General features: G+C 47.0%; 1 protein-coding gene across 6 annotated transcripts in view; it reads left to right on the forward strand.

Annotated features, from left to right (window-relative positions):
- Positions 1-373: 373 nt before the first annotated feature.
- CEP164 (centrosomal protein 164) overlaps positions 374-25,940 on the forward strand; it is a 64,991-nt gene continuing 39,424 nt past the window's right edge. For 3 of the 6 annotated variants that reach the window (XR_006891972.1, XM_046686108.1, XM_046686112.1), the window contains exons 1-6: positions 16,565-16,671; positions 17,385-17,533; positions 18,978-20,649; positions 23,414-23,569; positions 23,974-24,108; positions 24,782-24,859. Coding sequence is in view for 5 of the 6 variants with exons in the window: in XM_046686108.1 (XP_046542064.1) it covers positions 19,639-20,649; positions 23,414-23,569; positions 23,974-24,108; positions 24,782-24,859 (1,380 nt within the window). In the remaining variant the exon portion in view is untranslated. Of the gene's footprint in view, positions 481-5,254; positions 5,358-9,473; positions 9,586-16,466; positions 16,672-17,384; positions 17,534-18,977; positions 20,650-23,413; positions 23,570-23,973; positions 24,109-24,781; positions 24,860-25,940 lie in introns of those variants that run through there. The other 3 variants (XM_046686113.1, XM_046686111.1, XM_046686109.1) reach the window with 3 other exon arrangements.

Consider the following 25,940-nt stretch of genomic DNA (forward strand, 5'->3'; position numbering starts at 1 on the left):
TCAATGGGTTGATTATTGATGATCAGTGTATTCACTTGATATTAATTACAATACTAAAAAATGATGACCAATAAATTGCCTTAGTTAATCGACGTTATTGTAAATACTGTGAATGGTCCTTTCTCGCCAGGGAAGAAATTCCCCTCATATCTAAATTCTGAGCTCTCTTTTAACCCCTTGCGGACCTCCATCAACTATCTTGGACTACATATCCCATAGAGCAACGGGAAACGTGCCGAACTCCTCCGTGATCCGACGGGACCTCTAACCAATCCAATGCCAGAATTCTCATTCAGCGACCTATTGACTCCGGGAAGAGGCGGGACTCTCAGTTGCTAGGTTGGTACCCTTTCCGGAAGTGGCTGTTGGCCGCTGCAGGGCAACACCCCGGCGTCCCTGGAAGCGAGGAGCCGGGGTGGTGCTGGGGAAGCTGCGCAGAGCCGGGAACCATCGCCCAGAGCCTCCAGGGGTGAGGGACAGGTGAGGACCTCCTCGAAGGAGGGGTGGGGTGGCGGGGAAGGGAGGGAAGCGGGAGGGTTGAGGCACACTTGTGTGCCAACAGCGGGATGTGCACGAGTGTGGGCGGGAACTGAAGGAAGAAGTGAAGAAGGAGCGGCTGGACTGGTGCATCTATCCAGAATCTCTGAGTGGCGGAAGGGCGCTGGGCTGGGAGCTGGGGGAGTCGAGCGGGCGCTGGGCCACGTGTGTGAGCTTGCCGGGGCGCTCGTTTACTGGTCCGGTTCGTGGGTAGCGTGTAGGGCCTGGCCTTCTGAAGCTTGCTTCCGTACCTCTCTTGTGGGAAGCTTCCCCCGTGTCCCAGTAGGGGCTAGTCCGACCTTATGCCGGCTTCTGGCCAGCTGGGGAAGTTAGAAACTATTTTGCTTTTGTTTTGTCCTTTCCTTGCTTTGATTAAAAAAAATCTATCTCCTCCACCTGGAACCGCTCTCCTCCCTTGCCTTCACGACTCCTCTCTCCTGGTTTTCCTAACTCAGCCCTCCTCGGCCGCCTTTGCGGGCCGCTCCTGTCTACTCATCATCACACGCCATGTCTGGATGACTTCACCCAGAGTTTCAGTTACCCTCTATTTAACGGTGACCCCGAACTGCGGCTCCAGCCAGACGTCTTTCCTGAGCTGCGTCCTGCTTACTGATCATCCCCCACTGAATGCATCCCCTCCCATCCTGGTCCCTCGGATCTGTTCTTCCTCTTGTAGTTCCCGTCTCCGTGAAGGACTTCACCATTCGCTCCGTCAGAATGAATGGAATTCATTCATCTAGTATATGCAACCAGCATGTGTTGGGCATGCCCTGTATTCTCAGCAGTGTGCTAGGTGGGGCTATGAGCAAGGCATGGAAGTGAGCAGATAATCAGGCATACTGGCTCAAGTGCCCCGATTTCCCTCCTCCCTCTCCCTCACTTGCTGCAGACGTCAAGTCCTGTTCTTTTGCCTCCTAATACCCCTAGAATCTGGCTCTTCCTTTCCTTTCTCACAGCCACTGACTTAGTTTGTAATTTCTTGCCTCTGCTTTCAGGATAGCTTCCTAAGTGGCCCCTCAGCCTCTGTTCTTGCCCTCCTCGAATCAATTCCTATGCAGTTGTCAGAATCATCTTTCTAAACTACAGATCTGATCCTGCCAGTCTGCTTTGTGAAATCCTGTGATGGCTGTTCATCACGTGCGGGATACGGCCTTGGTGCTTCTGAGCCCAGTATAGTGTGCCCCTTGCCTTCCATTGTAGATCTCTCTCCTGCTGCCCCTCCCCTTGTCCCTTGGGCTCTGGTCATGTCGGAGGTCAGAGCTCAGGCTTTGGGGTCAGATAGGCGTGGCTGCGTGCATGTTCTTCTTGTGCCGTTTACTAGCAATGAAACCTCAGGCAAGTTGTTTTTTTTAATCTTGTGGAGCCTCAGTTTCCTTATTTGAAAAATGGGGATGATAATCTCTACCTAGCCGAGACGTTTCATCTGATGTGTCGGTGAGCGCTGCATGGAGTATAAGGTTGGTGGTTCTGAAGTCATGCCTAGGTACCATGGTTGCCTAGCGATGTCCCTCATGGTCTCAGGCTTGGAGGGCACTGTTAGGACATGTGCCATCTATTTGCCCTAGCAAATCTCAGGACCGCTTTCTTAGGATCTCATCTTCCCCTCTATGACCACTCCAGCCCAGGTTACCATCATCTCACCTAGATTAGCTCATGATTTCCTACCTAATCTCTCTGCAGCCACTTTGATTTTCTTCCTTCCAGTCTGGCTTCCATTCCCATCTGTATTCCCAATGGCTGCCAAAGTGATCTTTTCAAAACATGTATCTGGAAAAACCTTTCCTGGCTTCCAGCTCTCTTATGACTAAGGCCAAGTTCTTGACAGGAACCTGGCTCCTGCCCACCTTCCCAGTGTCATCCCCAAGTGTGCTTTTTCTTGCTTGGTGTTCTTCCTGTTGAAGGGCCTTTGCACGTGCTGCTGCTTCCGTTAGAACACCTTTTCCTGCTCTCTTTGTCTAGCAACTCATACCTACTCATTCAGTTCTCAGCATAGACTTCATCTAATCCAGGCTCCCTTCCTTCCAAGCTCTTGCCTCATTTATATTTACACATTTGTCTGTGAGTGGGTGGTTGGTTGGTCTGTCTCCCTCCCTCAGTAGACTGTAGCTCCAAGGGAGGAGCAGCTGAATCTGTTTTTAATCACCATTGCATCTCTAGTGCTTAGCAATAAATAAACTTAGTAGGTGCTCAATAAATATTTCTCGACTGAGTAAATGATCTCTAGTAGCCATTAAACAGATTTCTCTTCTCACTTTCCTCATTCCTATAATTCCTGCCCTTTTGGCCCTGTTCTTACCCACATCTTTCCTGAAGCCGGGCAAGGCAAGGGAAGAAGGTATGATACAGCCCACCCATATTTTTTTTCTGGCAGAAGATTCAACATTTGAGTGATGCATGAATTCACATTTTCCAGGTTCTTCCTGACCTTTAAATAGTTAAATATTGATAATTATGTGTGTAGCTAATTAGGCATTTTGCCATGAGGCTGAGATTTTTGCCTGCCCTGTGCCTTCTGGGGATGGAATGTGTCCAGGGATAGGTAACATTTCTCAAATGCAGAATTTCTCAAATTCTCTGAGATAGTTGATACAGTGCCATGTTGATCACTGCCTGTTGGATTGAATGATGCCCAGCCTGGTGTTCAGGCCACTCTCCATTCCTCCCTCCCCGGGAATCCTTTCCCTTTCCCTGCTGTCCCTGACTCAGAGGACTACAGATTCCGGTGACTCCTGAAGTCACCAGGCGCTGGGCCACATCTGCCGCCCTGGTCCCAGGTACTTTTCCTCTCGGCTTTTTTAGAGTCGCTGGCAGTCGGGCCCTGCTCATCTCTGGCTGTGTAAGTAGAGGCTTGAGCATTGTGTCCGCAGGGCATCACGGGTTCTTCTAGGGTAGGGCACAGATTCCCGCCTGGGCTTATGTACTGCGGAGAAGAGCGTGTCTTCCTTTGGGCTTTTCTTCCTGAGGCCGAGTCACTGCATGGAGCTGTCATGGTGGGAATGGGAGGGACAGAGCCTGGCTCCCGTGGGGCAGTGGACTGATGAAGGGAACCATCTCTGTGAGTCCTCTGGCGGGACACCTCCTTCGCCCATCTCTCAGCTGCCAGGATGCAGAGAGGGCCATGGTCACAGTCCCTCCTAGGTCCTTTGCTGTTTTCGGGGGTCCCTCTCTAGGGATCTTGGAGCAGATTCAGAGTCCCCAGATGCAGCCATTTTCTGAGCACTCATTAGAGGCCATGTCCTGACCTTCTTTTTGAGGACAGGGTCTTTCTCTTCACCTCCCTGCTTGAAGAGGGCTGTGTCATGCTGGCTGCTCCAGGTGGAACAGTGACAGCTCCTGAGGAAGTAGCTCCAGGAGAGGTTGGGGCCTGTACCTGCAGGCGGGTTCCTGTTGGTCCCACCGCTGTGGCTACTGCCTCCTCCCTGGGGGAGGCTCTCCGGGCAGGGCTTTCCACGGCAGCCACTTTCAGGGTGACTTGTCTCTGTGTCGACAGGCTTCAGCCTGAGAGCTGCCATGTGGGGGAGAGCTGGTGTGCCCTGGGGGTCCCGCAGTAGTTGCAGGAGTAGGGCTGGGAAGGGAGGAACAATTCCAGAACCACACTAGCTTGTCAGCTGAAGAATTAGGCACCGCCCTGCCCCTGGGGCTGGAAGCCTTGGATTCGGGTTGGACTCTTCCCTCCCACATCCTGGTCCTCTCAAGCCTGACATCGTAGGGTCCCTCGTGTCTGTCGCTTCTCCTCTGTTCCCACCGCTTCTGCCCCAGTTTGAGCCCTCATCGTCTTTCACCTGGACGGCAACCTCCTCACTGGTTTTCCTGGCCCCAGTCGCTCACTTCTCCAATCTAGCCACGCTACTCCCACCAGAGTTCTCATTCTAAAAGGTCGCTCTGTGTTGCTTTCTCTCACCGAAGCCCTCCGTGCCTCCCTTTTGCCACGGGGCAGAGTCGAGGCTCTTCAGTGTGGTCTGCCAGGCTCTCCAGGACCAGACCCTGGCCTGGCCTTCCACCCGGCCCTGCCGTGCATGCCGCTGTCCAGCTCTCCCGAACGCCTTGTCTGCACGTGATGTCCCTCTGCCTAGAGTACCTTTGCCCACTGTCAGAGCTCTTGTCAGCCTTCTTACCCAGCTCCTTGACAAAGCCTTCCTTCCTCCCTTCAGTGGGAATGTGCCCCTTCTGAGTACTCCCAGAGCAGGACTTTCTTCCCTTCTGCCCTCTTCTACTGTTGAAGTTGTGTCTGCTGCCTGCACTAGACTGGAAGCCCCCTGAGGGCGTCGCTGAATGCAGATAGGGACATGTGTTGAGACAGTGTGACTGCACTGGGGTGTGTTGGTATTTGGGGGGTGTTTGTGCTGCTGGTTATTTTGGGTTCTCACTAGGGTTTTCTAGCCGGGGGTCCTATACTGCTATTTCTTTCTCTTATTTGGGCGGGCTGTGAAGTCAAAGTCTTCAGAGAGCCAGGCTTCTAGATCTTTCGTGGCCCACTGAGTGTTCACCAAGCCTTCGGGAGGTGTGTCTCAGGGAACTTTGCCGGGCGCAGAGCCTGTAAGGCCTGAGTTCTGAGCCGTCGGCCCTGCCCTCCAGTATCCCTGGCGTCTGGGAAATCCTCGGCTAAGTTGGCTTGCGGGGTCTGGTCTGAGCCAGGTGCTCCCTGACCCGCCTCCAGCTTTTCCTCCTCTAAGCTGGGTTCCTGATCTCCTCTTTGGTTGGGGTCTCCGGGATCTAGGCGTTGGAGCCCAGACCAATCATGGCCGGAAGACCCATCCGCATCGGAGACCAGCTGGTTCTAGAGGAAGATTACGATGAGACCTACATTCCCAGTGAGCAAGGTAAGAGGCCGGGGTGCATAGTCACGGCTCCCTGAGGGCAGGAGTTCCCTCTGCTTTGTCTTGGTTCTTCCACTGTGTGGTATGGTACACTCACGGGGCTGCTCAGTATGTTTGGGTTCGATCAGGGGTTGGCAAACTATAGCCCATGGGCCTAACCGGGCCTGTTGCCTGTTTTTGTAAATAAAGTTTTATTAGAAAACAGCCACACTTAATTGTTCATGTATTGTCTGTGGCCGCTTTCATGCCACAAGGGCAGTGTTGAGTAGTTGTGACAGAAACCATATGACCCACAAAACCTGAAATATTTACTGTCTGGCCCTTTACAGAAAGTTTGCTGACCTTGGGTTAGATCAATGATTAATTTTAAATGGAAAGGTAGTGGAGGATATCATGAAATACAGTGTGTCCTGAGGGCAGAGGAAACCCAATTTCTTAAGGGCAAACTAAAGTGATTTTTTTTTTAACAATAATAATATTGTTAATAACTATAGTAACAACGCTTTTTGAGTGCTACTGTGTGCCAGTCTCTGTACTAAGAACTTTACATACATTTCCTTTTCAACCCTCCCAGCAACTCCTTGAGTTGGGTCCTGTTATTATCCCCATGTTACAGATGAGAGAACAAAGGCACAGAAAGGTTAAGTAACTTCCCTGCAGTTACACAGTTCTACCAAGTGGTGCAGCTAGGATTTATGACCAGGTATTCTAACTCCAGGGCCTGCACTGTGAAGCACTATGCTGTGTTTTGGGGTGAGGATTCCTTTGAAATTCTCTTGAGTCGTGGGCCCGGACACACAAAGTTTATGTGCAATTCGGATGCTCTGCAGGCCGGTTAGAGAGGGGGAAGCACTCTTGCCCCTCCAGGAGTCCACAGGTCCCACATTAAACCCTGGACTTTGCTTATAGCATAGAAGTTTTGTTTGTTTGCCATGTAGAAGCTTTTAATTTTTCTGTTCAGTTTCTCAGTCCATTCTCATATGGCCTCTGAGTTTTGTAGCGTAGTTAGGAAAGCCTTCCCTATTGCAAGGATAAAACACTTCTCCCCTATTTTCTTCCACGTCTGTCCCCACACCATTTATGAAACAGCTCCTCTTTGCCCCGTGCATTGGGTGCTGCCTGTGTGCATCTGGGTCTGCTCTCTCTTCTGTTCCATCCAACTGTCTGTTCCTGGGCCAGTACCATATCTTCATGACTGAGGCTCGATGATCAAGTCTCATATCCACTAGGGCTGAGATGCCCGCACTGCTTTTCTTTTTTCAAAGTTTTCTCAGTTATCTTGTTTATCTTCCCATGAACTTTAGAATCATCTTGTCCAGTTCTGGGCAGGGCTGTATGCTGGGAACTGCTGGTATTTTGGAGAAAATTGTGTTAAATTTATGATTGAACTTAGGGGGGATCGACATCTTTATGAAGTTTTCTCTTCAAGAACGTCGTATTCCTTTCCATTTGTGTCTTTTCTGTGTTCTTCAGGAGCGACTTCAAGTTTTCTTCGTGTAGGTTTTCTCTGTCTCTTTCTCATTTTATTTCCTAAATATTTTATCTTTTTCGTTTGATATTATAAATGAGTGTAACATTTTTCTAAGGATGTTTCTGGCATGCCCTTTGGCTCAGTCCAAGTTTAGACATCGTAAGCTCGAGCCACTGTTTTCTCTCCTTGGACTCTCGTAGCTTCCTAATGAGCCACCCTGCGTATACTCTGTGCTGCTCCAGTCTGTGCTCCACGGAGTGCCAGAGTAAGTGTCAAATACATCATATCAGGGCTCTGCTTTTAAGAATCTTCCACTATACTCAGCGTAACACCCTGAGTGGGGCTCTGCATGACCCCGGCCCTGCCACCTGCCCACACTCACCAGTGCCACTCTGTCCCTTGCTCACTTAGCCACTCACATTGCCTTTCTGACAGTCCCAAGATGGGCCAAGCTGCCACTTGCCACAGGCCCTTTGTACCTGCTCTTCTTCTGCCTGAGTGCTCTTTCTTCAGTGCTCTGCATAGCTGGTTCCTTTCCTCCTTTAGGTTTCAGGCTGAGAGGTTTACTTGACCCATTCTAAGGGAGCACGCCCTCCACCTTGACATTCTCTATCTCATACCTCATTTACTTCCTTCATTACGTTTATCAGAAGCTTTAATTGTTTGTATGTGTATCTGTTTACTTCTTTACTGGCTGTTTCTTCTATGAGAATGTAAACTCAATAAGAGTAGAGACCATTTCTCTTATTCAGGGCGCATGGTGACTGGCACATAGGAAGCACTCAAAAAATATTTGTGGAATCAATGAATGAATTAGTCCTTGGCTAGCCAAATGCTAGCTGGCCCTTTGAAAAAGTGCCTTTTCTTTCCTGGTCCCCAGGTGTGTGAACTTCCACTTTCTCCATGGAGATGACCCGTATTGGTGATGCCTTTCTGGCCTTGGGTATTGTCAGCTCAAGCATGATGCCCCTGGGGTACTTCTTTGATTATTACTGGGGGCTCTGGTGACATACTCCATTGGTTCTCTCATCTGTCTTTTTTCCTCTAGGTGAGATGGCTCTTAACTCAGTACATGTGTCTCCCCTAGTCCTCCAGATCTCTTGCAAAAGAGCTTTTCTAAATGCTTGATTCCAAAAGAGTACAACAGAAGTTTTAGCATCCATCGTATACAGCAAAACTGAAAAAGAAACTCCTCCCCTGGTGGAAGAGGGAGCAGGGAGTGGGGAAGACGGCTGCCTGCGTGTCCTGCCTCTGTCTCTGCTCACATGTGCCTTGGCCCTGGCGGGATAAGTCACTGCTTTCTCTCTGCACATGGCCCCCCCTCCCCACAGTACATATCACCTGGTTCACACTCTGTCCGTGTGCTGGCAAGGTCCCCAACGGGCTTGGTCGTCTGTAGTTGTTCAGGGCATGCTTGATGGAGTGACGGGCACTTTTGCACCAAGATTTTGTGAATCTTAGGAGAGCTTGTGTCCTGGCAAGATAAGCCTGCCCACAGTCAGGATGGTTGTGGCTGTGGCTCTTGGGGTTCTTCCTGAGGCCTCTGCCACAGTGAAGTCTTGGTCATATTTTTTTGCCTTTGTTATGTTTGGCTTCAGATTCTATTCTTAGAGTATGGAGATAGCACGCCTTGATTCAGGCCTACCATTTATGAATGGTAATTTAAGAAAACAAAATTATATAGGTTTGTTATAGAGAAATAATACCTATTCACTGAAGAAAATCTGGAAGGTAAGGGAAAAGTAGGAAAAAGCTTGTCTAGGGAAAAACTGTTTTTCCTTTTCCTCACACTCAATACTTCTGACATGAGATGTGGGTTTTTTCCCACACTGGCTAACTCTCTGACACCAGCTGGGTGTCCTACATTTCAAGTCAGTTCTGACTCTGTCTACCTAGAGATAACATCAGATCTCACAAGTTAAGGGCTTGGTCCCACAGGACTGCTCCTACCCCAGACGCCAGTTGCACATCCCAGGTTGTCCCCAGTACTTCTGACTGACCGGCTATACACGAGAGTTCCCATGACCCCCTCTTTGGGCTCAGTAATCTGCTAGAACAACTCACAGAACTCAGGAAGACACTTCCATTTACCAATTTATTCTACAATAAAGGATATGATAAAGGATAGAGATGAATAGCCAAAGAGGTCTGGGTGGGTCCTGAGTCCAGGAGCTTTTGTCCCCGTGGAGTTGGGGGTGCGCCACCCTCTTAGCATGTGGATGTGTTCACCACCCCAGAAGCTCTCTAAATCCAGTTATTTAGGGATTTTTATGGAGGCTTCATAGTGTAGGCATGATTGATTATTAACTCAATTTCCGGCTCTTCTCCCCTCTCCAGAGAATTGGGGGTAAGGCTGAACGTTCCAACCTTCTAATCATGTCTTGGTCTTTCTGGTGACCAGCTCCATCCGTGAGCTATCCAGGAGCCCACCCAGAGTTGCCCGATGGAACAAAAGAAACTGCTATCACCCAGCAAATTCCAAGGGATTTAGTTCTGTGTCAGGAACCAGGGTGAAAAGACCAAATATTAACAGGAAGCGGGGCACAGACCAATACATCTCACAAGGCTGAGTGTGATTTTTTTTTCTTCTTTCCATCTACCCTCTCCCTGTCTTTCTTACCTTCCCACCCTGCTGCCTCTCCTCACAGAAATTCTTGAATTTGCCAAAGAGATTGGGATTGATCCCATCAAGGAACCGGAACTGATGTGGCTGGCGCGGGAGGGCATCGTGGCCCCTCTGCCTGTGGAGTGGAAACCATGGTAAGTCAGCCCAGCGCAGCCCACTGACCTGGCCTGTCAGAGGTGAGGGAGCCTGACACTGGAGGTTAGCTTTAACCAGCAAACTTTTGAAGCCTGTCCTGAGCCAGGGACAGTGACGGGCCATTCCTCTGCTAGACTGCCTCGCCTGATGCTTTGGCCTGAGCATAGGCCGACTTGGTGGTCCCTGTGAGGCGTCAGCACTTAGATCCAGGGTCCCAGGAGCTGCTGCCCTGGGTCAGATCCCCTAGCACCCGCATCTGTTTTGGACGTGCCGAGGAGGTGGTGGTGGTGTGACTCCTTGCAGACTGATATTGAGAGTGACCGTGTTGAGGCCTCAACATGTCCAAAACGGATGCTGGACCTAAAGAGGTTTGCAGTGAGGCTGCACAAACTGGCAAGGGTTTCGTCTATCTTGGCAACTCATCCCAGAATTTGTGTGAACTGTTCATGAAAAGGTTCCTATCCGTGGATTCGTTCATATTTTCACTTTGAACCCTTTGGATTGTGAGGGGCAGAGACTGGCTCAGGTTGTCTCGGGGAAGCAGAGGCTGATGGTGAGGAAGTGCCTGGCCGAGCTGGGGGAGCTAGGAGTCGTGGTGGCCGCTGGGGCTTTCTGCTCCTGAGGGCTGCGTCCTCTCCCGCTCTCGGTGACTCTGTTTTCTCTGTTCCTCGTGCCCGCTCTGTTCTCCTCACACGCACAGAGCTCTTTCCAGTCACCTCCCAAAAGTGGGCGCCCTAAGTTTACCTATGCCATAGCACGGGATTTCCCAAGCTAGTCCCCAGAGGTCTCGGGGGTCCCCTCTCACACTGGTATTGTGCAGTTTTGTGTATATGGTGTCATTATCCTGTTTTTATCCATACCATTTAACGTCTTGGCCGTCCTCAGAATGGCTTCGGTTTAGCCTTACTTGTCTACGCGGAAGAATCGTAATCCTTTTAGCTTCTCCTCACATGCGGGCTTGATCTTTTTAGCTGCTTTTCCTTGGACCTTTTCCAGTTTCATAACGTTTTTCTTGTAGTAAATCCGTCAGCACTGCACACGGTATTCCAGGTGCTGAGGACTCAGGGTTGTGTTTGTAGGACTGTAGTTTCTGTTTGGTTTCTGATGCCCACCCTGATGGAAGGAAGGAGACTGTCACTGGTTCCGGACCAGCTGCGTGCCAGGCTTTGTGCCAGCTGCCGTCACGTGTCTGCCAGTGGTGGCTGACACTCTCTTGTCCTGTAAGGAGAGTGTGAACTATTTCTAAATTATTTTTCAATAATCTTAAATAAATAAAAAGATAATTTAAAAATAACGTAAGTCATTAGAACGCATATATACATCTTATCTTTTACCCTGACTCCCAATCCCAAGAGTGATTACTGTTAATTGGGGAATTCCTTCCAGGCCTTTTAAAAATACACACTTTTTCTCTCACTCACTCACTCACTCTCACATGGTTTTGTTTTTTAAACATAAGTGCTATGCTGTATATATTACTCTTTTATGTCAGTGTGTGAAGTTCTGCCTCATTCTTTTACCAGTTCCATGCTTTTACATATGTATGTCTACCACAATTTTTTAAAATCCTGATTTAGGGGCTGCCCCGTGGCCGAGTGGTTAAGTTCGTGCACTCCGCTTTGGTGGTCCAGGGTTTTTCTGGTTCGGATCCTGGGTGCGGACATGGCACCGCTCATCAGTCCATGCTGACGCAGCATCCCACATGCCACAACTAGAAGGACCCACAACTAAAATATACAACTATGTGCCAGGAGGCTTTGGGGAGAAAAAGGAAAACTAAAATCTTGAAAAAAAAAAATCCTGATTTATTTAACCACGCTTATAGTGAAGGGTGTTTAGATTTTTTTCTAAATTGGCTGTTATGTGTGGGTCTGTTGCTGGATTCTCTGCTCTCTTCCATTGATCTGTGTGTCTGTCTTTACACCGATACCATACTGTCTTGATTACTGTAGCTTTATAATAAATCTTGAAACCAACTTTGTTCTCTGTTTTCAAAATGCTAGGTCCTTTGCATTTCTATATGAATTTAGAATCAGCTTGTCAATTTCTACAAAAAGATTCGGTTAGGATTTTGCTTGGGATTGCATTGAATCTATAAATCAATTTGGGAGAACTGACATCTTAAACAATATTGAGTCTTCTAACCCGTGAATGTGGTCTATCTCCATTTATTTAGGTTTTCTTTAATATCTCTAAAAAATGTTTTGTAGTTTTTAGTGTAAATGTCTTGCCCATATTTTATCAGATTTTTCTAAGTAGTTCATATTTTTGATGCTTCTATAAGTGGTTATTTTAAAATTTTAATTTCCAGTTGTTCGTTGCATTTATATAAAAATAAAGTTGGTTTTGTATATTGATCTTGTAGCCTGCAGCCTTTCTAAACTCATTTACGTCAGTTCTAGTAGCTTTTTTGTGGATTCCATAGGATTTCCTACAGAGGTGATCATATGTTCTGGGAATAAAGACACTTTTATTTCTTCTTTCTGATCTGGATGCCTTCTATTTCTGTTTCTTGCCTTACTGCGCTGGCTAGAACCTCGGGTAACAGTTGTATAGAAGTGGTGACAGTGGACATTCTTTCCTTATTCCTAATCTTAAGGGGAACGCTTTCAGTCTTTCACCGTTAAGTATGATATTAGGTCTGGGTTTTTTGTAAATGCCGTTTGTCAAGATGAGGAAGTTCCCTCCTATTCCTAGCTTGCTGAGAGTTTAAATCAGAAATGGATATTGGATTTCATCAAATGTTTTTTCTGTAGCTATTGATAGGATCATATGATTTTTCTTTATTGGTCCGTTAATATGGTCAGTTACATTGACTGATTTTTGAATGTTAAACCAACCTTACGTTCCTGGGATAAACTGCTTGGTCATGATTATATCTTATTGGATTTGACTTTCTAAAATTTTGTTAAGTATCTTTGCTCCAAAATAATAGTTTGAAGGGGTGAGGTAGATAGAGTTTGGGTATTTTTTTGGATTTTTTTTTACTACTGATTTCCAATCTTATTTTTTCTTTATATTTATTCTTCATTACAAGTTGAGACTTTTTTGTGGTTCAGTAAGTGGTTGCATTTATGTAAATTTTCTGTATGTGCTTGATAAGAGTGTGTAGTCTCCCATTTTTGGATTCAGGGTTCTATAAACGCCCTTTGTAGCAAGCCTGCTAAATGTGTTTATATCTCCCCATGTCCTTCATCATTTTTGTTTGGTCTCACTCTTGAATAAGCGTTTAGTTGAGTATGAAACGGTTTGTTGAACAGCCGTTTGACAATACTATGTACCATTGTCTTCTGACTTCTGGTTTTGCTAATAAGACATGTGTTTTGTTGTTCCTTTGTAGGTAATTAATTTTTCCCCTCTCTGGTTGTTTTTATCTTTGGTGTTCTGTAATTTCACTACACTGTATCTGGCTATGGATTTATTTTTATTTACCATGTTCAGGATTTGGAGTGCCTTCTTACTTTGAAGACTCAGGTTTCTCTTCAATTTTTGAAAATTCTAAACCGTATCACTTTTCTTTTCTGGAACTCTGACTAGAACTATATTTGGCCCAATTATTTTATCCTCCATATCTCTTCTGTTTCATATTTTCAAAATCACTTTGTCTTGCATGCTGCGTTCTGGATAATTTCCTTTGATATATTTTCCAATTCACTATTTGTTTCTTCTTCTGTGTCAAATCTGCTTTGTAACCCACGTGTTTTTTTGTTTTGTTTTTTAATTTAATGACTACCAATTCCTACAAGTTCTGTTATGTTCTTTCAGTATGTCTGGAGTGTTTTAGAGTTCTATTCTTTCGTTATGGATTCTACTCCTTTTCTCCGTACAATAAGGTTAAATGTAGTTATTTTCAGTCGTCTTCTGATTGTTCTATGCCGTTTCTTTGTGTGCTAATCCTTCTCTTCATTGTGTCACTGATTTTCCTTCATATTGAACTGTTTTCTCATGTGGTTTATAGTTATTTATTGTGAATTTCATGAATTCGTCTTCTGTAGAGGTTACTTTTTGTGAGTGTCTCCTTCCTAGGTTGTTGAGTTGCTTTACAGTGGCTTTGGCCAAGGGTTTTTCAGTGGTTTAGGACCAAATTTTTCCATTAAATTCCTGACTTGGGATTTCCTTACCACATTTTGGACTCTCTATCTACATGTGTCTTGGGGTTTCAGTTTTTCATTAAATTTTGTTTTGCCTGCCTAGAACCTGGAGTGGGCAGCATGCTTTCTTGCTGCGTCCATGGTCTGCCAGGTACTTTTATTCATGGCGGGAGCAGCCTTAAGGGCCCAAGATGTGTGTAAGGGTCTGATTTCCAGGTACCAAATTCATGGAAGTCTAAGGCCACATTTTGTGTCCCTACATTGGCATTAAAACACAAGTTCCCAGGGCCTGTATCCAGGTCAGATACCAGCCTTGACTTGTCAGTTCGTGCACTTACTACTCAGGTTTCACGTTTTCTTTCTGATTCTGGCATCTGAGAATTTCTTTTTCCATCTGGCTATGTTGAAAAATGATTTTTTTTCTCTTCTTGTTTTGTTGTTATAATTGTTGTTAAATATTAATCCAGTATTTATCTGTGTTGGCACGGGGTGAGGAAAGGTCAGAGGTTTCCTTCAGTTCAGTTAAGCATGTTGCCTGAAGTTTTGTATGTGTTTCTTTAGAAAAAATTTCTAGAATTTGAAATGATGTATTAAAGTTTGTGCAGGATTTAAGTACAGTTAGTTAATACCGAATTACTTTCCATTAAAGTTTAACAGTCCCACCAACAGCACATGTGATTGTTCATTTAAAAATATTGTCAATTAAAATCTTGTCAATCCCAAAATAAGTATCAATCCAAAAAACCTGTCAATCCAGAGGCAAGAAATTATACCTGATTGTTTTGATTGGCATTTTCCAAATTGTTGGCAGAGTGGAGTTGGCCATTTGTTTATCTTTTGTGATTTGCTTGTTTATATCCTTTGTCCTTTTGTCTATTGGGTTGCTTATCTTTTTATTTTTGTTAAGAAGGTGGAACTCTTTGTTTTTTCTGTGTATTAATCTTATACTAGTTTCTATTTTCTCCCAGTTTCTTGTCTTTTAATTTTCTTTATGCTTTCTTTTATCACATTGAAGTTACAAAATTTTTTTCTGGTAAAATACGTATAAACATAAAATTTACTGTTGTAACCATTTTTAGATATACAGTTCAGCAGCATTAAGTACATTCATATAGCTGTGCAACCATCCTCACCAGCCATCTCCAGAAGTTTTCATCTTCCCAAACTGAAACTCTGTACCTGTTAAACAGTAACTCCACATTCCCCCCTCTCTCCAGCCCCTAGTAACCTCTAATCTACGTTCTGTCTCTATTTAATTTGCTTGTTCTAGGTACTTCATGTAAGTGGAATCATACAATATTTGTCTTTTTGTGTCTGGCTTATTTTATTTAGCATAATGTCTGTAAGGTTCATCCATGTTGTAGATGTGTCAGAATTTCATTCCTTTTTAGGACTGAGTAATATTCCATTGTATGTATATACCATGTTTTGTTTATCTACTCATTTGTCAATGGACGTTTGGGTTGTTTCTGCCTTTTGGTTATTGTGAATAATGCTACTATGAACATTGGTTTACAAATATCTGTTCGAATGCCTGCTTTCAGTTCTTTTGGGTATGTACCCAGAAGTGGAATTGCTGGGTCATATGGTAATTCTATTTTTAATTTTTTGAGGAAACTCTATACTGTTTTTCACAGTGGCTACAGCAATTTACACTCCGACCAGCAGTACACCAGCGTTCCAGTTTCTCCACATTCTTGCCAACGCTTGTTATTTTCTGCTTTTTTGATAATAGTCATGCTAATGGGTGTGAAGTGGTATTTCATTTTGGTTTTAATTTTCGTTTTCCTAATGTTTAGTGGTATCAAGCATCTTTTCATATGCTTTTTGGCCTTTTGTATATCTTCTTTTTATCTTTTATCCCTGACATTTTTCCTGTTTACTTTTACATATTTTCTCTTTTATTTGAATTGAGATTGAGCTTGTCAAGTTTCATAAGGAGCCCAATTGGGGTTCTGTTGGGATTATATTGGATTTGTACATTAATTTGCAGATTATTGGCATGTTTGTAGACTTGAGTCTTTCTGTTCAGGAACATGGCATGGCTCTCCTACTGGTTTTTCTTTTTTTTTATCCTGACTTTTCAGTGAAGCTTTATAAAGATTTTGTACACTTTGGATTTGTTCCTGGGTATTGTATCTTTTATATTGCTCTTGTCAATAGTTTTTTGTTCTGTTAGCTGTCCTAATGGATTATGGATAACGGTGGATGGGATGAATGGTTTATTTTGGACTTGTCCCTGTTGCAACACAGGTTCTTGAGACCCACCTTCTGTATTATTTCCTTCTGTTGTTGATCCCCACCAGCTTGGATTGTCACCTCTTATGAGTTTAGAGTCTTTTGCAAAACCGGAGCTTTCACAATGCATCTTTTGTCCTCAGACCATTTATAAAAATATTAAGCAAGGTCTATCCTAGAATTTATCTCCAAGATACCATAGTGTTTGTACTTATCCATCTAAATGAAACCAAGTTTATTCCTACTGTAGTGGTATAGGAACTTCCAGGAGCCTCAGTGGCTATATGTCTCCATCTAGAGAAGTCCTTAGGTATCCTAATCTTTTGTTCTATCTCAGTTAACTCCTTATTCTTAGCCAAATAGTACCCTTCAATTTTGTGTTAATCTTTTCCTCTCTTCTTCTCCCTTCTCATCCCCTCTTTTCCCACAGTCTCTCCCCCTCTTCCCCTGTCCCCCCTTCCTCCTTCTCTGCCTTCTCTCTGTTTTTTCTTTTTTCTTAAGTAGCTTTGGACCTGAGCAGGGACTAACTTCTCACCTCTGCTCGTCCCCAGCCAGGACATCACAGGTGATATTTACTATTTTAACTTTGCCAACGGGCAGTCCATGTGGGACCATCCATGTGATGAGCACTATCGGAACTTGGTGATCCAAGAGCGAGGGAAGCTGTCAACTTCTGGGGCCACTAAGAAGAAAGAGAAGAAGAAGAAAAAGGAAAAGAAAGACAAGAAGGACAAAGAGACCTCCAGAAGTCCCCTGGTGAGTTAGTGGCTGCCGGCTCCCGAGAGGCCAGGGCTGAAACCTCAGGGGACGCTGGGAACCTCTAGGTGTTCACAGCTGGGACGTGAAGAACAGCAACAGTAATATAGTAATTTCTTGACACTACATCACCTGAATTGTGCCCATCTTCTGGCAGATTTTCCTTTCAGCTTCTAGAAGTTGTTACTGTCTCTAAGCAATTCCTTTTTTCCCCTGGGAAGACACATTACATAATAGGATTGGTCAGAGAGAGCGCTCTGCCGAGGATAGTGTTTTGCAATAGTCTAAGTTGTCATGCTGTCTGCCCCTCTGGAGAGTGGAGGGACAGGGAGCAGTTGGTGGAGGCCAGGGAGCCTTGAGAGGGGAGCGTCCTTCCTCTGCTTTCAGAGTCAGGCCTTCCTAATGTGGGTTCATTGTTTGTCTTAGTGGTGCGAATTCCTAATGTCAGATGTAGCCAAAATTCACTTATCAGAACACCAGTGCCTTCAAGATCCAAAAAGAAAAGCTTTGGGCTTTATCCACCCCCGTGGATCGTCTTTGTTGCCAGTCTCCTTGGTTAGTGGTGGATAACTGAGGTTTGATTGCAGCGTGATCACCTTGGTCTCAAGCAGCTTTTTTCTTCAGAGTTGAAAGTGCTCTTTCCCATTATTGTATTGTTTGTCCCTCCAGTGTGTCTGAACTTAGGAGGCAGAGTTACTACCCTCATTTTACAGGTGGAGAAGCAAAGCCTTGGAGCCATTCTGAAGTGAGGTGCAGGCTCTCCCAGAGCACCGGGACATTGCAGGGAAACCTGCCTTCTTCCCTTCACCCAGGCATGGGCAGGCGGGGCATGGCCAGGAGTAGGAAGGACAGAGGAACCCAGGTCAGCCGGGTGGGGGGCACTGGGAGTATCTTTGCAACCCTCTCAATGGTCCAGTTGATTTGCTCTTTTGTTTATAGTCTTTATTTCCCACCAGGGCCTAGTGCTTACTTCTGAGCAAAGATTTCCTCCATCTTTCTTCCTTCCTTCCCAAGGAGTCGGTTCTGGCGTTGGATGGTTGCTGATGAATTTTTCCTTTTTATCGTTTCCAAGCTCCACAGATAATCCTTGCCCCCTTCCCCTCCTCCACACACTACTACTCGTGGTTCTGAGAAATAAGCTAACAAGTCTGTTCCTCCAGATAGAGAAAAGTGGGCAGGTAGTTCCCGAATAGGCTGAATTTTCTCATGTCATGTGTTTGAAAGGCAAAAGATGGATAATGGGTTTTTTACTAACCCAGAACTCTTTTAAATAATAATCAGAATCTGGGCAGGCTCTGGTATGACTAAAGGTGAGAGAGAGAATGAAGTGAGGGTTCTAGGGTGGAGGGTTGTGTAACAGATTGGGTTCTGGGCGTGTGATGAGTTCCTGGAGCCCCTGTTAAAAGGATTCCTTCTGTGGCTTGAGGAGCTGAAGACGATTGAACAGTTGTCGGCTGCCAGTCTAGATCTTAGGGCTCAGGACAGGTGCCTCAAACCTGGGTTCGACCAGGGGGCAGGCCTGAGCCGGGTGGGCGACCTGGACTCAGGTGGTTTAGGCTCTCTGGAGGTGTGTCGGCTCTCATGGGCCCTCTGTGGTTTAGTGCGAATGTTTGCAGAGTGTGGTTGACCTTTTAGGGTTTTTATCCAGCCCTGAGATTCTGTGACTGTGGACCTCTCTTGAGCAGTACCAACTCATGCCTTTGGTGGAAGACCTAGACGGAGTCTCCGAGGCTCAGCTCACTGGTTGTGATTTCCCTCCCTCTCCCTTCTTAGACAGCTTCTGGTAGTCCTTGATAAGGTTGGTGGTTTTATAAAATGAACCAATCACAGAACTGAGAGCTCGATGGTACCTTGGGGAGAATTGGTTGGTGATTTTCAGACTTTTGTTACTAGTGAAGCCCTGTCTTCAAATTAGCTCCTCCATAGAGGAGTATCAGTAAGTTTAGCATGTAAATAAGTGGATCTGCCGTGGTTGGTCCTGGGGCTGTAGGTCTTGGTGATGCCCCTTCCCCATCACATACACACTCTAGTGGCCTCCGAGGTGCCATGTGGAACCAACCCCAGGTGCCGTGCAACCAGGTTTGTAAGCCATTGATCTACCAACCTCCTCTTCATAGAAACTCAGGACCAGAAAACAACATACTTTCAGCCCCAGGGAGTTTTTAGCTTCTCTTCCCTCTTTTGTTTGTCTTTGATTTTAGATGGAGGGTGGGTTTCTGCTGAGGGCTTGCCAAGGGCTGAGGTAGCGAGTATAACTCAGAAGTGCTTTGTCTTAGTTTTCTCTGCATGTTTATATACCCTTCTAGGAAACACAGCCTGAGCAGGGACTTCTGCCTTCTTCCTCCTTTCTCCGTGGCCCATCCCCTCTCCCAGCACCGGGGCTTGCTGATATGGACCTAGACCAAAAGATGCAGGCTAGAAGTGAGGGCTCCTTTAAGAAAGGGAAGAGCCCATGCATGCTTGGTGACACCCCTTGGCCTCTCATGGGTACACTGCCCGGCAAGCTGCAGCCACTCTCCAAAGGCCCAGCTTCCCGAATCCATCAGATCTTTGCTGACGTGGAGAAAATCTTAGGCAGAGCCCCAGTCCAACGCAGGACAGAATTAGGTGATCAGCAGGGTCTGGAGGAACCCCAGAAGCCGACAGAGAAAATCTACCTGGGATTTTCGGACCCTGAAATAGAAGAGCTGGAAATGAGGACCAGACAGCAGAAACCTGGCGCTCCGGGCCCTGAGAACCCCTGGCCCCTCCAGAGTGGGCAGGATGTGTTAGAAAGCAGGAGCCAGGCCTCCATCCACTCAAAGCTGTCTGAAGCCGTCAAGGGCCCGCAGCTGAAAGGGGAGCAGCACAGCCAGAACATGGCCAAACTGAGCTCCACTGGCCCTGGGGGGGGACAAAGGCCAGAGCCCCATTCCCTTGCCATCCTCTGAGGGGGAGCCTTCCCTGTCCCCTTGTTCTTCTGACCACATGTTGCCTATCAGGAAGAGCAAGCTGTTCTTGTTAGATAGCAGCCCAGCCGAAGACCTGAGCTGGCAGGGTGTTTATGGGGAAGGTGGGAGTGTGGGCAGAGGGAGGAGGAGGCGAGAGCCCCCAGGATTGTGGATGGGGCAGGTCTCTAATCTTGTCAACAAGGACACTCCCAGGAGCTGCAAGAAAACAGAGCCCAGTGACGCTGAGGCTCCAGGGGCCTCGGCTGAAGATCCACCTCAGGGCCTCTTCCTAGTACCACCTGCTACCCTGGTGTCAGAACCAGCTCAGAATACCCCTTCAGGGAGTGCCCCTGGGGAGTCTCCTACCAGTGAGAAGAGACAACCCCCAGGGTCTCCAGAGTCCCCTGAGGAGGACAGGAAGTCTGGTGGGTCTGGGCCTGATTTGGAGAGCAGCAGCAGCCTGGCCTCTCCCCTGGGCTCTCAGATCCTGGGTGAGGTGAACAACTTCCCTTGGGACCTGCAGAGCTCTCAGGGATCTGAGCGGGGCGAGGGTCCCTCAGGCCCCTGGCTCAGAGATCCACACTCCAGCCCCTTCCTAGTGCCCCAGTTGTCCCACATGCAGAGCTCTGCTGATGAGCAGTCAGAGAGTGAAGACTACTCTGAGGACCAGAGGTTCTACCAGCACATCCTGCAGATGGTCAAGATCTCCAGGCGGCTGGAGGGCCTGGGGCTGCCCGAGAGCATGCCGGAGAGGCCGAGCAAAGACATTGCAAGCATGGTCTGTTGCGTGGCACCTGAGTCCTCCAGGATGTCTAGTGAGGGTGAACATGAGGCCATCAGAGCCGTGGAGAGGGACTCAAGGTTTCTGGCTTGGAGGTCAGAGCTGCTGGAGCATCCTCCGGAGGCGGCCCTTGCCCCTGCTTGTCAGGAGGCCTCTCAGCAAGCCTGTTTCCAGCCAAGCAGCAGCCCCCTCAGGCAGGGGCCAGTCGAGCTGAGTTCCAACAGAGGGCTCACTGCAGAGCCAGGCAAGATGCCGCTTCTCAGCCAGGTAGGCCTCTTAGACGGTGTGGCCCACAGGCCTCAGTGACTTGGCAGGGAGGGAACAGGGTGAGTTGGTGTCTTAACGCAGCCATCAGGTCTAGCTTCCTGTTAGTTGCCCTCCCTTGGTAACTATGGATCCCTTAACTGCCCAGGTTGGCCATCCTGTGGGATGACGTGTATTTCATGTTTCTTCTACCCTATCACCTGCAAGATATGGGCTGAGGGTTTTTAGACTTCCTTTCCTGGATCTAACTCTAATCCATGAGTGGTTCACTGAGGATGATCAATTTTGAGGGTGAGCAAGGTGGTGCTGATCCTGGCACTCACGCACCATATAGGTACCTTCCTGGGATTTGGGAAGCCTTTCGCTTCAGCTGATTATAGATAGAGGTCCTTCCAAGTAGACACCCTTGCCCCAAGCTCTCAATTGTGTCCCTTCTTGGAATCACACAGAACTAGAGAGTTACTACTGACACAAGGGGCTACGGCCCAGAATCTCTCTCTGCCATCCAGTGAGCCGCTTCTGCTCCTTGCTGCCCAGGGTTCCCAGGTGAATACCCTGTGTCAGGCTTGTGCAGACCCTATTTGTGCCTTCACTGCCTCCCCTACTGGGATTTACCAAAGGGCTGGGCTTGCCCTGTCATCTGACCCTTTGTCCCTTGGAAGAGTCATACCTTAGTCTTCATTCAGAAAAAGTCAACTTGGAGCAGAGACCATGGGGGTCAATGTGAATTTCCCCAGCTGTTCTTTTGCTGTTGCCCAGCTGTGGCTTTCCCCAGTCATTACCTCTGGTTCCTAGTTGCTGGCGTGCACTGGTTCTCCGTTAGTTCTGATAGCTACTGTAGCACTATAAATATCAGACAAGCTGCAGATTGTCCTGAAAGTTTTAATTAGCCCGATGGCAGCAAGTTTATCTGCTCTGAAGGACAACGCCATGCACAGCCCGTAGTCAGAGTTAATGGCCGTCTATAGAAGATGATCAGCTAGGAGCCAGGAATGTATAATTTCCCCACTAACCACTGATTTGGTAAAGGCCTGGGAGAACAAAGCCCTCAGCATGCCTGTCTCTCTCCCTCAAGCCCCCAGCACGTTAGCAAATTAGCCATGTTAGGAGTCTATAATTTTCTATAAATACAGTGTGGGAAGAGTTTTGCTTGCTGATACGCCAGGGCTGGTTGGAAGGTCTGAAGCCAGGAGGAGCAACCCGGTTTGTGCACAGTTCACCTCGGAGTAGCTTTCCGGGGCTCCTTTTCTGCCACAGCCAGGGGGCAGTGTAAAGTACTGGCTCAGGGACAGCCCTGGGTTCCGATCCCGTGTCTGCCCTTGCTGGCCCGGTGACTTGCGGCGGGGGTCTTGACCTCACGCTGTTTGCTCACGTGGGGCCTGTGGCCATGGGTTGTTGTGAGAATACAGTGAGATGATGTGTAAAGTGCTTAACCCAGTGCCTGGGGCTGGGCTAATGTGGGCACATGTTTTATTGTCATCAGCTCCTTTTCTCCCTAACAAAGAAACTGTACAACAGGCCAGATGATTGGGAATCTACAAAGGCTGGAAGAGGGTCCCATCTCACCTTTCTGTGAGCATTTGATGCCCTCCTCGTACAGAATCAGGCCCTGTTCAGAGCCCGCTTACTGGTCTGGCCTGTAGGCTGAGGCTGCGGGTGAGAAGGTGGGCCGTCCGAACTTCCTCGGCCTGGCCTCCCCCATGTTCTCCTTTCTCTCTTCAGTCCCTGTGGGATTAGAGAGGGATGGAATTTTTGTGTTATTTCATACATTTTAATTTTGAGAGGTGAGTTTTAAAGAGCTCTTTGTAAATTGTCCCCAGAATGCTATCCTTGCCTCTGTTTCTAAGCCCAGACCATTGCAATGTGGATCCCTATAATAATAGCGCTTCCACTCACACGTGCTCCTTGCTTTCATTATCTCATTTGAACGTCTCCACCAGCCTTCTTAAGTGGCAAGGCACGTATCATCTCCATCTGGCGGATGAGTAAACCGAGAATCCGAGAGTCTGAGTAGGCCGAGGTCTCACAGCTTCTGACTTCCAGCCTGGTTTCTCACCCCAGTCTTTGCTAGCGTGAAGCCGTCATTTGGCCGTCCTGAGAACAGGGGAGGAGGGGACCTGGTCAGTCCCTCGGCTAGGCTCGTTTCAGCCACTTTCCTCGTCAGTGCACAGGGGAAAGAGAGTTCTTTTGTTGCTGGTGTATATTTTTTCATAGTTAATATTTCTTTTAATGAAAGAAATACGTGCCCGTATTAGAGTCAAATAGCACCAAAAGGCATATAATAAAATAACAGCAGTCCTCTGGTGTGTGTGCCCCTCCCCAGAGGCAACCGCTTTCTTCTGGTGTTTATTCCATATTTGCAAATAATATGCTTGGACTGCTTTTTCTTGATTCATCAGTTTTAAATGTTATCTACTGAGACGTCTCATTCTGGTAGATGAGGCTTTTGTCTCTGCTCTGCCCTCTCCCTGCCTCCTCTCTGGCTTCTGAAGGGAGAGCAGAACACTGTGCCTCATCTGCCAGATGTGCGAGAACTGTTTTGTGAGACAGCAGCAGAGTTAAGAGGACCAGGAAACCAGCCTGTGATTTCTCACACAGTTGGCATGATGGTAATTTCTGGATATTGTGTTTCATTAGCTGCCTCTGAACGGAGGTGGTTTAAATTTGAGTGGGCAGGATTTAGATGTTTTATTTTTATATCTGTCTCTGACACTCTGAGAGCCATGTGGTTTCTTGGGTTTGTAACAAGGTGTTTTTTGTTGCCCAGGCCGTGGGCCCCTCATTAGCCCCAGTCCATACTCCTCTTGGAGGCCTGGCTCCATTAAGAGGTCTTGTGGATGCCCCGCCCTCTGCTCTTCGTGGATCTCAAAGTGTGAGCCTGGGGAGCTCAGTGGAGACCGGTCAGCTTGGAGAACTCATGCTGGTAAATACTTTTTCTTGTGTTCGGTGTATTTAGTTACTGTGAGGCCTCCTGTGCACCATGCTAGGAACTGTGGCCCATGGATGAGACACAGAAGGCACAGGCTGAGTCCTCAAAGCTCATAATCTAGTTGGGAAGATGAGTCACACTTGTATGATGCTGAATGTGGACTCGGGGCAGTGGAGGATAGACCCATGCTCTAGGGACGGTGGTGCTCATTTCTCACTCCATGCAGCCAGGACAGTAGGAGTTGGAAAAGCGAGGGATCGGTTGAGCTGGAGTTGCTGGGGTCGGCTTCTTGGACATGGCAGACTTGCTCTGGGAGACATCTAGACAGAAAGAGAGAGAAGAAAGCCTTCTGAAGGTCCTCCTAGTGAGTCCCTTGACTTTCCTTCTCTATTTTGGAGCCTTCACAGGGTCTCAAGACTTCTGCTTATACAAAGGGTCTCTTGGGTTCCATCCATGAGGACACGAATGCTCTCAACCTCTTGGCTTTAGGGGAGGAGACTAACGAGGAGGATGAAGTGGAAAGTGGCAACCAGGTAATGATGAATTCTCCTCCTGGCCTGGAAACCCTCTGCTATTTTTTTTTTTAAATATTTTTTTATTGTGGTCAAATATATATAACATGAAAGTTATCATTTTAACTGCTTTTAAGTGTACAATTCAGTGGCCTTCATAATGTTATGCAGTCATCACCATTATCCGTCTCCAGAATTTACTCATAATCCCAAATAGAAACTGTACCCATTAAACAATAACTCCCCATTCTCCCCTCTTCTGAGTCCCTGGTGTCCTCTATTCTACTCTCTGTCTCTGTGAATTTATCTGTTCTAGATATTTCGTGTAAGTGGAATCATACAATATTTGTCCGTTTCTGTCTGGCTTATTTCACTGAGCATAATATTTTCAAGGTTCATCCATGTTGTAACATGCATTAGAACTTCATTCCGTTTTATATATTCCATTGTATGAATATACCACATTGTGTTTATCCATTCATCTGTTGATGACACTTGGGTTGTTTTCACCTTTTGGTTAACCTCTTTGCTACTTTGAAAATAAGTAAAAATGATTTCCCAGCCCATAGCTTCATTTCTCACTCAGTCTATATACCTCCGAGGTCTGACCCAGAAAGCATAAAACTTCTTGGCCCTCACCCTGTGCTGACTAGTTTCTTTCAACTTAACTCCTCGTAATCACTTTTGTTTTCAGAGTGTCCGCAGCTCAAGTGATCTTCTTAAGAACCTGCACCTGGACATTGGGGCACTGGTGGGTGACTTTGAGTATGAGGTAAGACCCTGAAGGCAAATGCCTCCACCTGGTGTGTCCCTCCTTCCTTCTTAGGCCTTTCTTCTTGGGGGTGCATATTTGGAAAGAGAACCATTTTGTTCCAGTCCTGTCCAGATGGGATTTCTGGGGTTTGAGGAAGCACAAGAAGGGAAAGGAATTCATCCATTTACTCATTTATCAAATAACTACCATTTCTAGAGTATTTCCACATGAGGCACTTGGCTAGGTGCTCTGTAGGCCATACACGCATAAATTACATGTGATTACTGCCCTCTCAGAGTTTGCAGTCTCATCGGAGACACTTAAATGATTGGAGCACAGAGTAGAATGCAGTGAAGCCACAAGGATGGTAAAACAGAGTGCCACGGGAGGGGAGAATTAGGGGTCTCCTCCCCATTTGGATTGATCAGGAAAGGCTTCATTGAGAAGCTGACATCCGAGGTGAGCCAGGAAGGATGATGGGCAGGACTGGACCAGCCGAGGGAAGGGTGAGAGAGAAGTGCAAGTGCAGGGCACTGCACAGGCAGAGGCGGAAGGTGCAGGGTGAGTTTGGGCAAGCTGAGGGGTCTCCTTGGACTGGAGTACAGAGCACATGTGGGAGGAGAGTGGAGATAGGACTGTGGAGGTAGGCTGGGCTGGATTATAGAGGACCTGGGTGCCAGCTAAGGAGTTTGGACTCAAACATTATACAGGCATTGGGACCGTTGGAGGTTTTAAACAGAGGTGTAACATCATCCAGATTCTTAACACTTGTCGAGTGCTAGCTCTGTGGCAGGCCACTGTGCTAGGCCCCGTGGGAGATACAGATGTTGTAAGATGTAGGTGTGGACTGGCCTCAAGGAGTTTGAGAGAGAGAAGGACGTTTAGTAATTGCTCGGTAAATGTTTAAATGAATACTTAGGAAACTGTAAAACAGGGCAGTATGTGTAAAGAGCTCACTGTTTGGAGGAGTTCTGAGGGGGAAGAAATTAATTTTTTAGAAATCAGGGAAAACTTGGTGGAAGAGATGCCGTTTGACCTGGGTCCTGAGGAGGAGGTAAGTTTTCAACATCAGGGTGTAAGTGATATTTTAGGGAAGCGA

The sequence above is a fragment of the Equus quagga genome, chromosome 14 (assembly GCF_021613505.1).
Source record: "Equus quagga isolate Etosha38 chromosome 14, UCLA_HA_Equagga_1.0, whole genome shotgun sequence".
NCBI lineage: Eukaryota > Metazoa > Chordata > Mammalia > Perissodactyla > Equidae > Equus > Equus quagga.